The sequence below is a fragment of the Eutrigla gurnardus genome, assembly GCF_963514095.1.
Source record: "Eutrigla gurnardus genome assembly, chromosome: 13".
NCBI classification, from domain to species: Eukaryota; Metazoa; Chordata; class Actinopteri; order Perciformes; family Triglidae; genus Eutrigla; species Eutrigla gurnardus.
The window spans coordinates 91,665-107,856 of NC_139936.1; the positions used below are offsets into that span (position 1 = coordinate 91,665).

The 16,192-nt window shown below is 43.9% G+C and overlaps 1 protein-coding gene across 1 annotated transcript; it reads left to right on the plus strand.

Moving 5' to 3' along the window:
- Nucleotides 1-409: 409 nt before the first annotated feature.
- endog (endonuclease G) lies at nt 410-15,370 on the plus strand. Its single transcript, XM_084025823.1, has 6 exons — nt 410-721; nt 2,257-2,450; nt 2,538-2,679; nt 2,893-3,002; nt 3,084-3,165; nt 14,768-15,370. Exons 1-6 carry the CDS (start codon nt 557-559, stop codon nt 14,963-14,965), a joined length of 891 nt encoding a protein of 296 aa, XP_083881949.1. The 5' UTR covers nt 410-556; the 3' UTR covers nt 14,966-15,370.
- The last annotated feature ends 822 nt before the right edge of the window (nt 15,371-16,192 follow it).

Genomic DNA, 16,192 nt, shown 5'->3' on the forward strand with positions numbered 1-16,192 from the left:
GCTAGCGCCAGTTACACTGTCATATGGACATGACGGCACTACTCGATGGAAAGAAGTTTGTCACTAGTGGCTTGAAAACAGCTCCAGAGTGAGGACGTCGGGAGACGGGAACTTGCGCGAGTCTTCCATTGTTTTGGCTCCCGGCTACTGTTTAGCTGTAAGCTATCGTTGCTATGTTTCTGCGGTGAGTGGGACGGACGAGCGCCCGGAACGTTACTAGCTGAAGCTATGTTGCTATGTTGTAACAGTCATACATATGGACGTAACAGCTTCATGGATTTATTACGGACAGGACGACTGCACTGCTCGGTCGTTTCTTTATGGATACAAAATCAAAACTACGAGGAAAACGTCTTCGTTTCTGCGGTGACTGGGACGGACGAGCGCCCGGAACGTTACTAGCTGTAAGCGTGATAAGTCAGGTCAAGCCAAGACCATCCCGAACAAGCCCACTGTTTTTGAAACGCAGCTCCAATGTTTTTCTTACCGAAAGGAGTTTCCGTCTAGTCCCCTGACGTCATCACAGTGCGTCACTAGCAGCTGATCTCCCGGCAGCATGAGGCGGTGGTGTCGGACCGGAGCGACCTTGGTGGTCGGAGCGGGACTCGGAGCTTCAGTGAGCCGCCTGCTGGACCTTCGCGGCCGGCCGGAGGAGGAGCAGGGTCTGCTGGGCAGATTCCCGGTGGTCCCGGTCCCGAGGGTCCAGGCCTCCGAGCTCACGGTGAGACCGTGTGATTAGTGATTAGTGATCCAGAACTGAACAAGAGAGATGAGTTACAGAATGTTCATGTTAGGTCTGTTATTATGGGATGTTCCTTGTAGAGGACGACGTGGTGTGTGTGTGTGTGTGTGTGTGTGTGTGTGTGTGTGTGTGTGTGTGTGTGTGTGTGTGTGTGTGTGTGTGTGTATATATTGTATAATAAAATATAATAATATATATATTTATATAGGTATGTGTATATTCAATTCAATTTCATATCACAACAGAAGTTATCTCAGGACACTTTACACATAAAGCAGGACTAGAACAGGATCAGGACTAGAACTGGATCAGGATTTCAGAGTCCCAACATCACCAGCAGCAGAATTACAGCGCCACCTAGTGGAGAGAAATCTGGAGCAGACCAGTAGTAATATGGTAGTAGTAGTAGTAATTGTAGTAACAGTAGTAGAAATATGGCAGTAGTAGTATTAACAGCAGTAATATTAACAGTAGTAGTAATATTAACAGTAGTAGTATTAACAGAAGTAGTAATATTAACAGCAGTAGTATTAACAGTAGTAGTAATATTAACAGTAGTAGTATTAACAGTAGTAGTAATATTAACAGCAGTAATATTAACAGCAGTAGTATTAACAGTAGTAGTAATATTAACAGTAGTAGTAATATTAACAGAAGTAGTAATATTAACAGTAGTAATATTAACAGTAGTAGTAGTAATATTAACAGAAGTAGTAATATTAACAGTAGTAATATTAACAGTAGTAGTAGTAATATTAACAGAAGTAGTAATATTAACAGTAGTAGTAATATTAACAGAAGTAGTAATATTAACAGTAGTAATATTAACAGTAGTAGTAGTAATATTAACAGTAGTAGTAATATTAACAGTAGTAATATTAACAGTAGTAATATTAACAGTAGTAGTAGTAATATTAACAGAAGTAGTAATATTAACAGTAGTAATATTAACAGCAGTAGTATTAACAGAAGTAGTAATATTAACAGCAGTAGTATTAACAGTAGTAGTAATATTAACAGTAGTATTATTAACAGTAGTAGTAATATTAACAGCAGTAGTAGTATTAACAGTAGTAGTAATATTAACAGCAGTAGTATTAACAGTAGTAGTAATATTAACAGTAGTAGTAATATTAACAGAAGTAGTAATATTAACAGTAGTAGTAATATTAACAGTAGTAGTAATATTAACAGAAGTAGTCATATTAACAGTAGTAGTAATATTAACAGTAGTAATATTAACAGCAGTAGTATTAACAGTAGTAGTAATATTAACAGTAGTAATATTAACAGTAGTAGTAATATTAACAGAAGTAGTAATATTAACAGTAGTAGTAATATTAACAGCAGTAGTATTAACAGTAGTAGTAATATTAACAGTAGTAGTAATATTAACAGTAGTAATATTAACAGTAGTAATATTAACAGTAGTAGTAATATTAACAGTAGTAATATTAACAGTTTGTTCTACTTGCTTCTTCTTCTTCTATTAAACTGTCGGCGTGCTGGTCCAGGTGAGTCCAGGTGGGTCCGGAGCAGTGATGAAGTACGGCTTTCCCTCATTAGCCAACATCAAGACCAGAGAGTCCTATGTCACCTCGTATGACCCCCGCACACGTACTGCATCCTGGGTAATAGAGAGGCTAAACCCTGCCTCCCTGAATGGCCCAGCAGACAGGAAGTACTGTGACTTCAAAGAGGACGACAGGTGAGACAGGAAGTAGAATGAAACGGGAAGTTCTTTGTATTGAAACCGGATCTCATAACCCCCCCCCCCACCCCCGTCTTTTCCCAGCGTGCACCTCTTTCACAGAGCGGCCAGCGCCGACTACAGGGGGAGTGGCTTCGACAGAGGTCACCTGGCAGCTGCAGCCAATCACAAGTGGAGTCAGAAAGCGATGGAGGACACATTCTACCTGAGTAACGTGGCTCCACAGGTAGACACACACACACACACACAGGTACACACACAGGTACACACACAGGTACACAGGTACACACACAGGTACACACACACACACACACACAGGTACACACACAGGTACACACACAGGTACACACACACACTTGTGATGATGTCGTGGATATGAATGTGGATATGAACCTGGTGATGATGTCATGGATATAACCGTGTGGAACGTTCCCCATAGAATCCTCACCTGAACAGGAACATGTGGAACAATCTGGAGAAAGTGTGTCGCTCTCTGACCAAACATTACCTCAACGTCTACGTGTGCACTGGACCGCTCTACCTGCCCAGGTAAACGCTCTCACTCGTCTTGAGTGTGCTGTGGGAGGGGCTGGAGGATGACATCACCAGATGTGTGTGTGTGTGTTTCAGGCAGGAGGCTGATGGTAAACTTTACGTCAGATATCAAGTTTTAGGACAAAACCACGTCGCCGTGCCAACACACTTCTTCAAGGTGAGGATGATGAAGATGATGGTGGTGGTGGTGGTGATGATGTGATGATGATGATGGTGATGATGTGATGATGATGGTGGTGGTGATGATGACGATGGTGGTGATGTGATGATGGTGATGATGATGGTGGTGGTGATGATGATGATGGTGGTGGTGATGATGACGATGGTGGTGATGTGATGATGATGGTGATGATGATGATGGTGGTGATGATGTGATGATGGTGATGATGATGATGGTGGTGATGATGATGATGATGATGGTGGTGATGATGACGATGGTGATGATGATGATGGTGATGATGATGACGATGGTGGTGATGTGATGATGATGGTGATGACTATGATGGTGGTGATGATGAAGATGGTGGTGATGTGATGATGACAATGATGGTGGTGATGACGATGATGGTGGTGGTGATGATGGTGATGATGATGGTGATGATGGTGATGATGATGATGATGATGATGATGATGATGATGATGATGATGATGGTGATGATGATGGTGGTAGTGATGATGGTGGTGATGTGATGATGATGATGGTGATGACGATGATGGTGGTGATGATGACGATGATGGTGGTGATGTGATGATGATGGTGGTGATGTGACGATGATGGTGGTGGTGATGTGATGATGATGGTGATGTGATGATGATGGGTCATTCCGTGTCCACCTGACCATCTCAGAATGTCCTGAAAAAATTCAAGTACAAAGACACACTTGTTAGTAGGACAAATCCAAAATATTAGGTCTCTACTGTCAACAGTTTTCTCACGAAACATCATTGAATGAAGGGTAGTTTAGACGGTTTTTGGCATCATGCTCTGAAAAGCCATTTTTAAACAGCAATATCTGGAAAACTATCTCACCTGTGGCCTTCAAAATTTTCAGAGAGTATATCTGTTACTAATAGCCTCCAGACATGAAATATCAGGGGTGTAGCTCAATGATAACCTAGTATGGTAGGTACTTAAAATGTGGCTCGTTGAAATAAAGTAGTACATTTGAAGAGTGGCTCAGCTCCCATTTTTGCAGATAAAAGACTTCTATCACTTCTGCCTCTATCTCTGGTGTTAGCTTAAACATTCTACAAAATATGGTCTCTCTTAGATTATTAGTTTCACAGATATTAAGGCTCAAAAATGGAAGTTAACACATCTTTGCCCAACTTCAGAGTCATATTCCAAAAAACTGACAACACGTATCAGTTCCAAACTTACTTTTTTTGAAAGATCATATTCTTGTTAAAATCATATTAAAAAATCAGGAGGATGTTTTGCCTCATTTTGTCGCAGTGATTTTTTAAAATCCTGATATTGGTGGGGTTTTGTGGCCGTTTTTGGTACTGCATGTCCTAACAGCCTACTTGTAAACATCACAGCAGGGCAATTCAAATGTGTTTTTTACCATTTACCAAAGACTTATATGTGACTAAATGCTACTGATAAATTTAGCCTCACGAAAACATTAAAATGTAGCACTGTCAAGCTATCTAGTGTTTGTGCAGCTTCCCTGCTTGAAAGGGATTGGTACAGACCATAGGAGGTTTAACTGGGTTCCACTCATGCAATGACCACACCGTTTTCCTTCTTTAACTCCTCTTTACTCTTCCTTTTGTATTTTCACAGGTACAGGTAAGTTGTAGCAGGTAGGTATTGCTAGGTATACTGCAAGGTAAAAAACCTTTAAAGAAACCAAAATAACTACAGTAAATGCAGTGCAGAATGAAATAGTAAATACAAACATGTTTTTCATATATGCATTTAAATACTTATAAATATAAATGTATAAATATAAATATAAATATTATTAATAGTTTTTAATGTCTAAGCATATTTTCATGAATTCTGTTTTAAATATATGAAACCATTTTTAACTGCTTTAAATATCAATTCATTTTTAAATACACAAATTCATCTTAACTGTTTTTTTTTTTTTTTTTTTTTTTTTTTTATAATCACTCATTTGAAATGTAAATATAAATAGATCAATAAAGTCAAATAGAAATAACTTTAGCAGTATTCAGATCATTTCTCTCAATCTACAGATCAAAGAATAAACCCCATTTGTTTTCAAACAATTCGCAGTCAAACAATCATGTGGCATCAAACACCAAACAATTGTCCATGCTTAAACGCACGTTTTAACGTGCGCTACAAGCGGTTGCGCAACTTTACAATCCTTACGCTAACAAAGTCTTTCTCTTACCGGCCGTTTCTCCAGGCTTTTTATGGCTGTACCAGCGCTGCTTTTTCCACGTTTTCTAGCGCAGCTTTGCTGCTGCTGGACAAAACGCTGTCTGATTTGTTTGCAACTGGCGTTTCCTGAAAGAGTCTCTCTTCCCCTTTCTGTCCTTTCCGGTAAGGTGACGCAATGACGCGGATTTCCCAGGTAACGCTCTGAGGAGGGATTCCCCCAGCTGTCAGTCGGCGCTGCATATTAACCCCTTCATATCCAGCGGGGATTTTCCAAGTTGACTTCACACCTCCCACTCGATCTTCCAGTGGAGACACCTGGGAGGTCGCATGTTACAGGTGCAACTTGGGTCAGATGTTTAGTTCTGTTCTTTGGTGGGAAGCAAGACCACTAGTCGCCTTACGTCTCTGTGAAGAACTGCTGCTGGGATCTTTTCTTTGAATTTCTTAGATGTTCGGTGACTTACTTTTGCTCCGGTAGGCCTTGTGACAGGAACGGGGTAGCTTGGGAAGGTCCTGACATTGACGTCCCTCACAACTCCTTTGCTGTCCGAGTTGACGCTAACCACTCTTGCAATCCTGAACTGACCCCTAAGGGCGTTTTGGTCCGCCATCCAGACGATGTCCCCGACTGCCACATTTCTCTTGGAGGTATGCCATTTGTTCCTTACGAATAAGTTAGGACCAGCAAGTTGACTCCAGTTCCTCCAGAACTTGTTAACTTGCGCTTGCATTTCTTTAAGCCTTTTGTAGGGATAGTCACTGAAGTCGAATGTTCTGACATCTCCACCCTGTGATGCTCGTCCGAGCAGGAGACAGTTAGGAGTGATGAACTGGACGCTGTCTTCTCGGCTCTGTGTCCTGGCGTCAATTGGTCGTTCATTTGCAAGATTGGCAGCCGTGTAGAGAGTTGTTTGGAATTCACTCCAACTTAGGCCGGACCCTTCTCCAAGACTCTGCAGTGCTCTCTTGACAATGCGCACAGCAGCTTCTGCGGCACCATTCCGGTGTGGAGAATCGGCTGGATGAATCTTCCACGACCATTCTGTGCCATCCTTGGCAGCTCTCTCCTCCAGGGTAGCTTTGTCAAGATTGGCAAGGAATCGGTACTGTTCTTCTAGGACTGGCTTAGCCCCAATGAAGTTGGTCCCAGGATCTGACCAGATTTTCTTTGGATGACCTCTTAGTGCTGTGAACCTCTGGTAGGCAAACAGAAAACTCTCTGTGGACTGAGAGTTCACCAGATCGGTGTGAATAGCTCTGGAGGCCATGCAACAAAACACAATTCCCCAAACCTTCAGTGACACTCTTTTCTTCACATCATCCCTGACTTGGTAGGGTCCGAAGAGGTCGACTGTTGTGTAGTGGAATGGGGCAGCTGGTTCTGTCCTCTCTGGAGGTAGATCACCCATTATTTGCTGGCATCTTTTTGCTTTAATTTTCCTGCAGAACATGCAGTTTTCGACCGCTTTTTGAGCAATTCTCCGACCTTTCACGACCCATGCTCTTCTTCTCATCTTGAGCAAGGTCCCGGCCACTCCGTCGTGGTTCTCCTCGTGGGCTTCTCGTGCTAACAGTGTCGACACCCAGGCTTCGTAAGGCAAGATGGGGACAGCAACTTTATCTTCATTGAAGATCTGCACACGACCCCCACAGACCAACAATCCAGTCTCTTGGTCTCTATACACCACCAGCCTGTCTGTGGTTGTGCTTGGGAAGAATGCACTTTGCTGTGCCGCAAGGAAGATGTCTTTTAGGGCGTCTTCCCTCTCTGTCACTGAGATGACTTTTGAAAACGACACTGCCTCCCACTTTGGATTGTTTGCAGTTCGCTTGTTCCCTTTCATGAACATCCTTGCTGCTCTCCGGATCCAGGCGACTGTTTTGATAAGTCGGCTTAGGTTACTGAACCGCTTGACATCCACCAGTTCTTGGACAGTTGATCCTGCTGGTGGCCTCTTTGGTTGTGTTTGGGTCTGAGTTGGTTCCTGGTCTTGCTTTAGTTCAGAAGGCTTCTGCTTGTCAGTATCCTTTGGATCCGGCAGCAGTTGTACCTTGGCTTGTGCTCGGGTCAGTGCCGCAACAAAGGCTTTCTTCTGTAATCTGTTGACACCGTCTCTGGCAGCCATCACCAACTCTTTTGCAGATTTAACTGGCCACTCATCCACTGGTAGCTTCAAGAATGTTGGTCCGTTCTGCCATTCTGAACTTTCATCCAGGTCTTGAGGACTGGCCCCTCTGGTTATGATATCAGCAATATTGAGAGGACCAGGAATCCACCACCAATCTCGGATTGCTGTTGTGTTCTGGATCTCACCGATCCTGTTTGCAAAGAAGGTTTGATAACCATAGCTCTCCCTTTGGATTGCACCGAGAACTGTTTGGCTGTCAATGACATGGAACCACTTGTCAACTCGGATCTTGCTGTGCTGTTCGAAGTACTTTTTGAGCCGTGAGGCAAACACTGCTCCGCACATCTCTGCTTTGACAGCATCACCTTTGTGGTCCAAAGGAGTTAGCTTTGCCTTGGACTCCACTAGAGTGACGACTGGGCCCTGCTCAGTGTTCCACCGGAGGTACATCACTGCGCCGTAGGCCTGCTCGCTTCCATCTGAGAATGTTATTGCCCAAGGTTCTCCACTGAAGCTTGGAGGCATTATGGCCCTGGTGAATGTAATCCACCCGAGTTGCACATACTCTTCGAAGAGCCGGACTGCATCTTCTCTGAGGCTGTCTGACAATGCTGTGTCCCAGGTGTCTTTGACAGGGCAGTTGACACTCTTTGCCTCCTGGAATGCTCTCCGCACAAGGATGGCACCCTTTTGCTTGGCAGGAGTCACCAGGCCAACTGGATCATATAACCCTGAGACTTGACTCAGGAGGTCCCTTCTTGTCAAAGGGTTGGGGGTCTGCGCTCTTACTTGGTCTAGTAGAAGGTCTTGGCCGAGTCGCATCTTCTGCTTTCTCTTTGAGAAATTTATGGATGACATGACATGGAGCTTATCCTCTTCCACGAGGTAACCTAGACCAAGTGCTTTGTTCTCGTCATCCCTCATTTGATTCGGGAGAACCATGTTGTTACCTTTGGTCTCGCCCGCATCGTCTTTCACCTTCCTCCCACTTTGGCCTGAGAAGACCCAAGGCTTCAACAGGAAACCTCCAGCTTTCAGGATTAGCTCCACATTCGCTGTGATGGTTTTCAGTTTCTCGAGGTCATTGTGAGATGTTAGGATGTCGTCGACATAGCTGTCATTATGAAGTACTCCTCGCTCCTCTTCGAGGTGGGCAAAGGAAGGTAGGTTGGCTGTTTCTCGCATTGCAAGCTGTGCAATGCAGCCTGCCGGTTTATCACCAATGTTGACTCTGGTGATAGCATACTCCTCCATCTCCTCCTCTTCTGAGTCTCGCCAGAGGAACCTGTGGAGGTGCATCTCACGGTCTTCCAACCATACTGAGTTGTACATTTTTGTGATGTCCCCTAAGGCAGCGTTGGTTCCCCCTCTGAACCTCAGGAGGACAGCACGTATCTGGTTGAGGACGTCTGGCCCCTTCATCAGTAGGTCGTTCATGCTGGTTCCTTTGAACTTTTGACTGCTATTCCAGACGAGTCTTACTGGGGTTGTTACAGAGTGTGGGTTTGGTGCTATAAGGTGACTTACAAACCATACTGGTCCCTTCCAGGTAATGATCTGTTCTTCAGTCAACTTGACTGCGGCCCCTCTTTCCACCATGTCATGCACCTGAGCTTTGTAAGCAGACTTCCACTCTGGTGCTTTGGCTAGCTGCTTCTCTGTCCTCAGGAATGTTGCTTCCACTGCTCCTCTGTTGTTCGGCAGTGAGGCTGGATCCTCTAGCCAGGGATACTTTGCGTGCCAATGTGGTTGTCTGCTGTGATCATCGCTCATGACATACGTGAGTCCTTCTTTTACCACCTCAAGCTCCCTTTCTTCTGCAAGGGTCATTTCTTTGCCACCGGGCTGGCAATTTCCGCAACGGCAGCCGCCGCATCTGGGCTCGCATGCGGCGCCAATGCTATCCCAGTGCCACCACTCCAGGAAGCTTTGTTTGCTGGTTGAAGCGGTTGATCCTTGTATTTCGAATACTTCTTTGTTTGAGATGTTCTGTTCTGGACTGTACGTGAGCTCTTCATATTTCACAGCTGCCGCTCTCATTGATCTTGCAAAATGCGTCTTTGACATGTGGGCTGACACTTCAACCTCCTCGAACAGTTTGGGGTGGGTTCCTCCAACCGTTTTCCCGAGGGGTCCATCCCACAGTACAAGGTCCCCCACAACTTTGACTCTCTGTGGAGCTAGTCGGCCTTCTCTGTGGCTAATGAGAAGCTCCACCTCTTTGGGCCTCACAAGCTCATCAAGAGGTACATCTGGGAAGAATGGTTGCAGTTGTCCAGGTGTTACACTTTTGTGGACATCTGCGATGTTCTCAAGCCCATAGCAAACCAATTGATGTGCTCTCAGTGTGTCCTTGGAAGTGGATACACAGATTTTGAGGAGATAGCGCTTTGTCTTTACTTGGACCTTCATTCCGGCTACTCCATGGACAATGAGTATGATGTCTTCACTCTTCAGATTCAGACGGCTTGCTGCTCTGTGAGTGATGTAATTGGTGTCAGATGCTAAGTCGATGAGTGTTCCGACTTTCTCTCCGGCGTTAGCTGTGACGACGAGTAGCATCATGATCACTGGAAGCTCCTGCATCCCGCTTTTTTCAAGTAGACCTTGCTGGTCATTTGAAGTTGTGAAGACTCTGGAGGCAACGTTTGAGAAGACCTCCCTGAACTGCTTTGCTAGGTCGGGTGGGAGATTTTTGATGAAATCCGCTTGACCCTCTGTGTAGTTCCTTCTGCCTTTATCCTTTTCCGACTTGTCAGACTTCTTTGACATAGATTTAGGACAGAGGTAGAAGTGATGCTCAGCCTGTTCTTCTCTGCAGTCTTGATTTTTGCATAGAAAGCCAGGTTTGCAGGATGACCGGTCATCGTGAACCTCAAGGCATCTTGTACACGCTCCCAACTTCTTTACTGAAGACTTCCTTTCGGCTGCAGTCAGAGCCTTGAATTGCTTGCAGAAGTAGAGTTTTCTCCTGTGTTTGGCATCACCACAGACTACACAGCCTTGGTCATCAGCTGACTTTGTAGACTTGGTTCTTGCACTTTTCTGCTCAATCCTGTTGTCTCTCCAACTTGACTTACTTGGCTCCTCATCTCGTAGCTGCTCAAGCTCCTCATAGATAGCTTCTTGCTTCTGGAGGAATGCCAAGAGATGATCAAACCGTTTGTCTGGCGTTACTCCATTATTTGGATCGGCTACATAGACAAGCCACTCTTTTTTGAGGGATTCAGGGAGTTTACTCTCGATTGACCTTGTTACAAGGGGATTCTTTATGGCGCCTGTGTCTCCGAGGTCACTCAGGTCCCCGAGTGCTTTCTCCACGGCTTGAATCAACTCCACAATTTTCCTTGGTTGACTACTTTTGACAGATGGCATCTTCTGTAGGTCTTCCACTATTTCAATGGCGATAGCCGTTCGATTTCCATAGCGGTTCTCCAAGACGCGGAGAATGTCATCTGCAGTGTTATAGGTGGTCAGGCGAAAGTCTTTTTTGAACTTGTCATCGAGACTGTCGAGTAACTGTATCTTTTTCACTTCTTTGGAGCCGGTTACTTCTCCCTGTTTTTGGAGCGACTCCCAGTCCCTTCTCCACCTGTGAAAATCACGCTTGTAGCCAGAGAATCTCGGGAGAGCTGTGGGTTTCAGCTTAATGGTTGGAGTAAAGTTGTGATTGCTGGCCGTGTTAGTTGTGTTTTCCGGTAGTCTTGCCGTTATGAAGTCAGCCTTTCTAGAGACCAGCCTGGTTTACTGGTGTTCCAGCTCTTTCAGCCGACCACGGAACTCTCGTTGGTCTTCCACCGGAACCCACTGCTGCCATTTGCAGTGCGCTTTCTTTGCGGAAACCACAAGTGTTTTCAGGTGAGTGAGCCTAAATTCATAGGCGTCAAGGTTGCTGTCGGTATGTACTCTTCCAACACGATCAGCTTCAGCTTCTGCTAGTTCTACAGCTGTGCGCAGTTCATCTCCAAACTTTGTCCAGAGTGCTTTTCCAAGTAGCTCTTCAACTTCCTTCAGCTTCTGATTACCTTCACTGATGGTCTTAGCTATGTCAGCGCTTTGCTGTTCGGTCAGCTTAACTGATCCTCCTTCATCCAGCTTTGCCTCCTCCAGCTTTTTTTTTATTTTTATTTTTTTTTTTTATAATCACTCATTTGAAATGTAAATATAAATAGATCAATAAAGTCAAATAGAAATAACTTTAGCAGTATTCAGATCATTTCTCTCAATCTACAGATCAAAGAATAAACCCCATTTGTTTTCAAACAATTCGCAGTCAAACAATCATGTGGCATCAAACACCAAACAATTGTCCATGCTTAAACGCACGTTTTAACGTGCGCTACAAGCGGTTGCGCAACTTTACAATCCTTACGCTAACAAAGTCTTTCTCTTACCGGCCGTTTCTCCAGGCTTTTTATGGCTGTACCAGCGCTGCTTTTTCCACGTTTTCTAGCGCAGCTTTGCTGCTGCTGGACAAAACGCTGTCTGATTTGTTTGCAACTGGCGTTTCCTGAAAGAGTCTCTCTTCCCCTTTCTGTCCTTTCCGGTAAGGTGACGCAATGACGCGGATTTCCCAGGTAACGCTCTGAGGAGGGATTCCCCCAGCTGTCAGTCGGCGCTGCATATTAACCCCTTCATATCCAGCGGGGATTTTCCAAGTTGACTTCACAAGCACAGTTGTAGTTACAGAGGCAATAAGTCCTTGAATGTGAGTTAAACATGCTGAAAGCAGCTTTTAATGTCTTAAACCATGAACAAACAGCATAATATTGAAGACTGTACATTTTGTCATACTTTAAGTACATACATTACACAACCAAATCAAATAATCTTAATTTGAGCATAAAGATTTTACATTACAGTAGAAAAGTCTCCAAAGTTTGATATTGAATAACAGGTTGTCTCTATGCTCACTATGAGACAATATGTGTGTATGATCAGAGATGGTGGATAGGAAGTATCAGAGATGTTTCAGATGAAGATGTACTGGTTCAGTTCATGCACCCACATGACCCTACCAAGAGTTTCTACTGGCCAAGAAGAGAAGATGTGCAATGTCCCACTGCAGCATAGAATTGCAAGATTTGACGTTCCCTCTCCAGAAACTGGGCGCATGTATGCCATCAAAAAAGATGAGCACAACAGAGCAGAGATGTACATTAGACTATTTGTAAAGTGACTGCCAAATTAATGAATGTGACGAAGGAATTGGATCTAAAAGATGAAAAATGTGTGATCCCTCATAGTGAGCATAGGGACACACTGTTATTCAATATCAAACGTTGGAGAATTTTCTACTGTAATGTAAAATCTTTATGCTCAAATTAAGATTATTTGATTTGGTTGTGTAATGTATGTACTTAAAGTATGACAAAATGTACCCGTCTTCAATATTATGCTATGTTTGTTCATGGTTTAAGACATTAAAAGCTGCTCTCACCATGTTTAACTCACATTCAAGGACTTATTGCCTCTGTAACTACAACTGTGCTACATTTTAATGTTTTCGTGAGGCTAAATTTATCAGTAGAATTTAGTCACATGTAAGTCTTTGGTAAATGGTAAAAAACACAATTGAATTGCCCTGCTGTGATGTTTACAAGTAGGCTGTTAGGACATGCAGTACCAAAACCGGCCACAAAAACCCCACCAATATCAGGATTTTAAAAAAATCACTGCGACAAAATGAGGCAAAACACCCTCCTGATTTTTTAATATGATTTTAACAAGAATATGATCTTTAAAAAAAAGTAAGTTTGGAACTGATACGTGTTGTCAGTTTTTTGGAATATGACTCTGAATTTGGGCAAAGATGTGTTAACTTCCATTTTTGAGCCTTAATATCTGTGAAACTAATAATCTAAGAGAAACCATATTTTGTAGAATGTTTAAGCTAACACCAGAGATAGAGGCAGAAGTGATAGAAGTCTTTTATCTGTAAAAATGGGAGCTCAGCCACTCTTCAAATGTACTACTTTATTTCAACAAGCCACATTTTAAGTACCTACCATACTAGGTTATCATTGAGCTACACCCCTGATATTTCATGTCTGGAGGCTATTAGTAACATATATACACTGTAGAAATTTTGAAGGCCACAGGTGAGATAGTTTTCCAGATATTGCTGTTTAAAAATGGCTTTTCAGAGTATGATGCCAAAAACCGTCTAAACTACCCTTCATTCAATGATGTTTCGTGAGAAAACTGTTGACAGTAGAGACCTAATATTTTGGATTTGTCCTATTAACAAGTGTGTCTTTGTACTTGAATTTTTTCAGGACATTCTGAGATGGTCAGGTGGGAGGCATTTGATGAAATGACACGGAATGACCCTGATGGTGGTGATGTGATGATAGTGATGACGATGATGGTGGTAATGTGATGATGATGGTGGTGATGTGATGATGATGTAATGATGATGGTGATGACGATGATGGTGGTGATGTGATGATGATGGTGGTGATGTGATGATGATGTAATGATGATGGTGATGACGATGATGGTGGTGATGATGACGATGGTGGTGATGATGGTGGTGATGTGATGATGATGGTGGTGATGTGACGATGATGGTGGTGGTGATGTGATGATGATGGTGGTGATGTGATGATGATGGTGGTGATGTGACGATGATGGTGGTGATGTGATGATGGTGATGGTGATGACGATGATGGTGGTGATGTGATGATGATGTAATGATGATGTAATGATGATGGTGATGACGATGATGGTGGTGATGATGACGATGGTGGTGATGATGGTGGTGATGTGACGATGATGGTGGTGGTGATGTGACGATGATGGTGGTGGTGATGTGATGATGACGATGGTGGTGATGATGATGGTGGTGATGTGATGATGACGATGGTGGTGATGATGATGGTGGTGGTGATGTGATGATGACGGTGGTGATGTGATGATGATGGTGGTGATGTGATGATGATGGTGGTGATGTGATGATGGTGATGACGATGATGGTGGTGATGTGATGATGATGGTGGTGATGTGATGATGATGTAATGATGATGGTGATGATGATGATGGTTGTGATGTGATGATGATGGTGGTGATGTGATGATGATGTAATGATGATGGTGATGACGATGATGGTGGTGATGTGATGATGATTGTGATGATGGTGATGATTACGATGATGGTGGTGATGTGATGATGATAATGATGGTGATGATGGTGATGATGTTGATGGTGGTGGCGATGATGATGGTGATGGTGGTGATGATGATGGGGTCACCTGTTCTGTGTCTCCTTAGGTGCTGATCCTGGAGCAGGTAGATGGCAGGGGGGTGGAGCTTCGGTCGTATGTTTTACCAAATGAACCAATAGATGAGAAGATTCCTCTGGAGCGTTTCCTGGTTCCCATAGAAACCATCGAGAGAGCGTCAGGACTTCATTTTGTCCCAAACATCATGAAGAGGACTAGCAGACTGCAGGCCATCACTGCCAGATGAACTAATCTACCCACAATGCTTTCTGGGTAGATTTGTGTTCAACCTGCTCTGATATCACGCACACCTGCGTCAACGACAACAATGATCTCACATTCCCACAGATATCCGTCGACAAATATAAATCAGTCAGAACATGTTTTTTTGATATACATTTGAACATGGTGGGGCGCTATTCAACTTGTCTTAAGTAGTCTGAACTACACTACCCACAATGCATACGACACGAGATTCCCATACCAACTAGTACGTAGGTTTCTGAAAGTGAAGCTCCACGACGTCGCTGCCCCCTGCTGGACAAGACGGGAAAGGCGTCATGTTACCTCCAAGTTTGTATGAATCTTTATGTCTGCAGAAGAAATATTTGATATTTCAGAGATACTTTCTGATTAAAGATGATAAAGGATTTGGTCAATGTTGGTCTTATGTGTTTCCCGGTCCCAGATAACCGTCTGTGTTGTTATTTTCACATTAATGGAGATTTAATAAAGAACCAATAATTATTGGGCTGCATGGTGGTGTAGTGGGTACCACTGTCGCCTCACAGCGAGAGGATCCCAGGTTCGATTCCCGGGTTCCTTCTGTGTGGAGTTTGCATGTTCTCCCCGTGTAAGCGTGGGTTCTCTCCGGGTTCTCCAGCTTCCTGCCACAGTCCAAAGACATGCAGGATGGACCTGTCTGTCTCTACATGTCTCCCTGTGATAGACTGGTTACCTGTCTGTCTCTACATGTCTCCCTGTGATAGACTGGTTACCTGTCTGTCTCTACATGTCTCCCTGTGATAGACTGGTTACCTGTCTGTCTCTACATCTCTCCCTGTGATAGACTGGTTACCTGTCTGTCTCTACATGTCTCCCTGTGATAGACTGGTTACCTGTCTGTCTCTACATGTCTCCCTGTGATAGACTGGTTACCTGTCTGTCTCTACATGTTTCCCTGTGATAGACTGGTTACCTGTCTGTCTCTACATGTCGGCCCTGTGATAGACTGGTTACCTGTCTGTCTCTACATGTCAGCCCTGTGATAGACTGGTTACCTGTCTGTCTCTACATGTTACCCTGTGATAGACTGGTTACCTGTCTGTCTCTACATGTCGGCCCTGTGATAGACTGGTTACCTGTCTGTCTCTACATGTCTCCCTGTGATAGACTGGTTACCTGTCTGTCTCTACATGTCTCCCTGTGATAGACTGGTTACCTGTCTGTCTCTACATGTCTCCCTGTGATAGAC

Bases quoted from the DNA above. Each gene is read 5' to 3' on its own strand.
- endog (XM_084025823.1), top strand. From the start codon at position 557: ATGAGGCGGTGGTGTCGGACCGGAGCGACCTTGGTGGTCGGAGCGGGA. The intron at 2,680-2,892 runs GTAGACACACAC...CGTTCCCCATAG, and splicing joins TGAGTAACGTGGCTCCACAG to AATCCTCACCTGAACAGGAA. The intron at 3,166-14,767 runs GTGAGGATGATG...GTGTCTCCTTAG, and splicing joins TGCCAACACACTTCTTCAAG to GTGCTGATCCTGGAGCAGGT.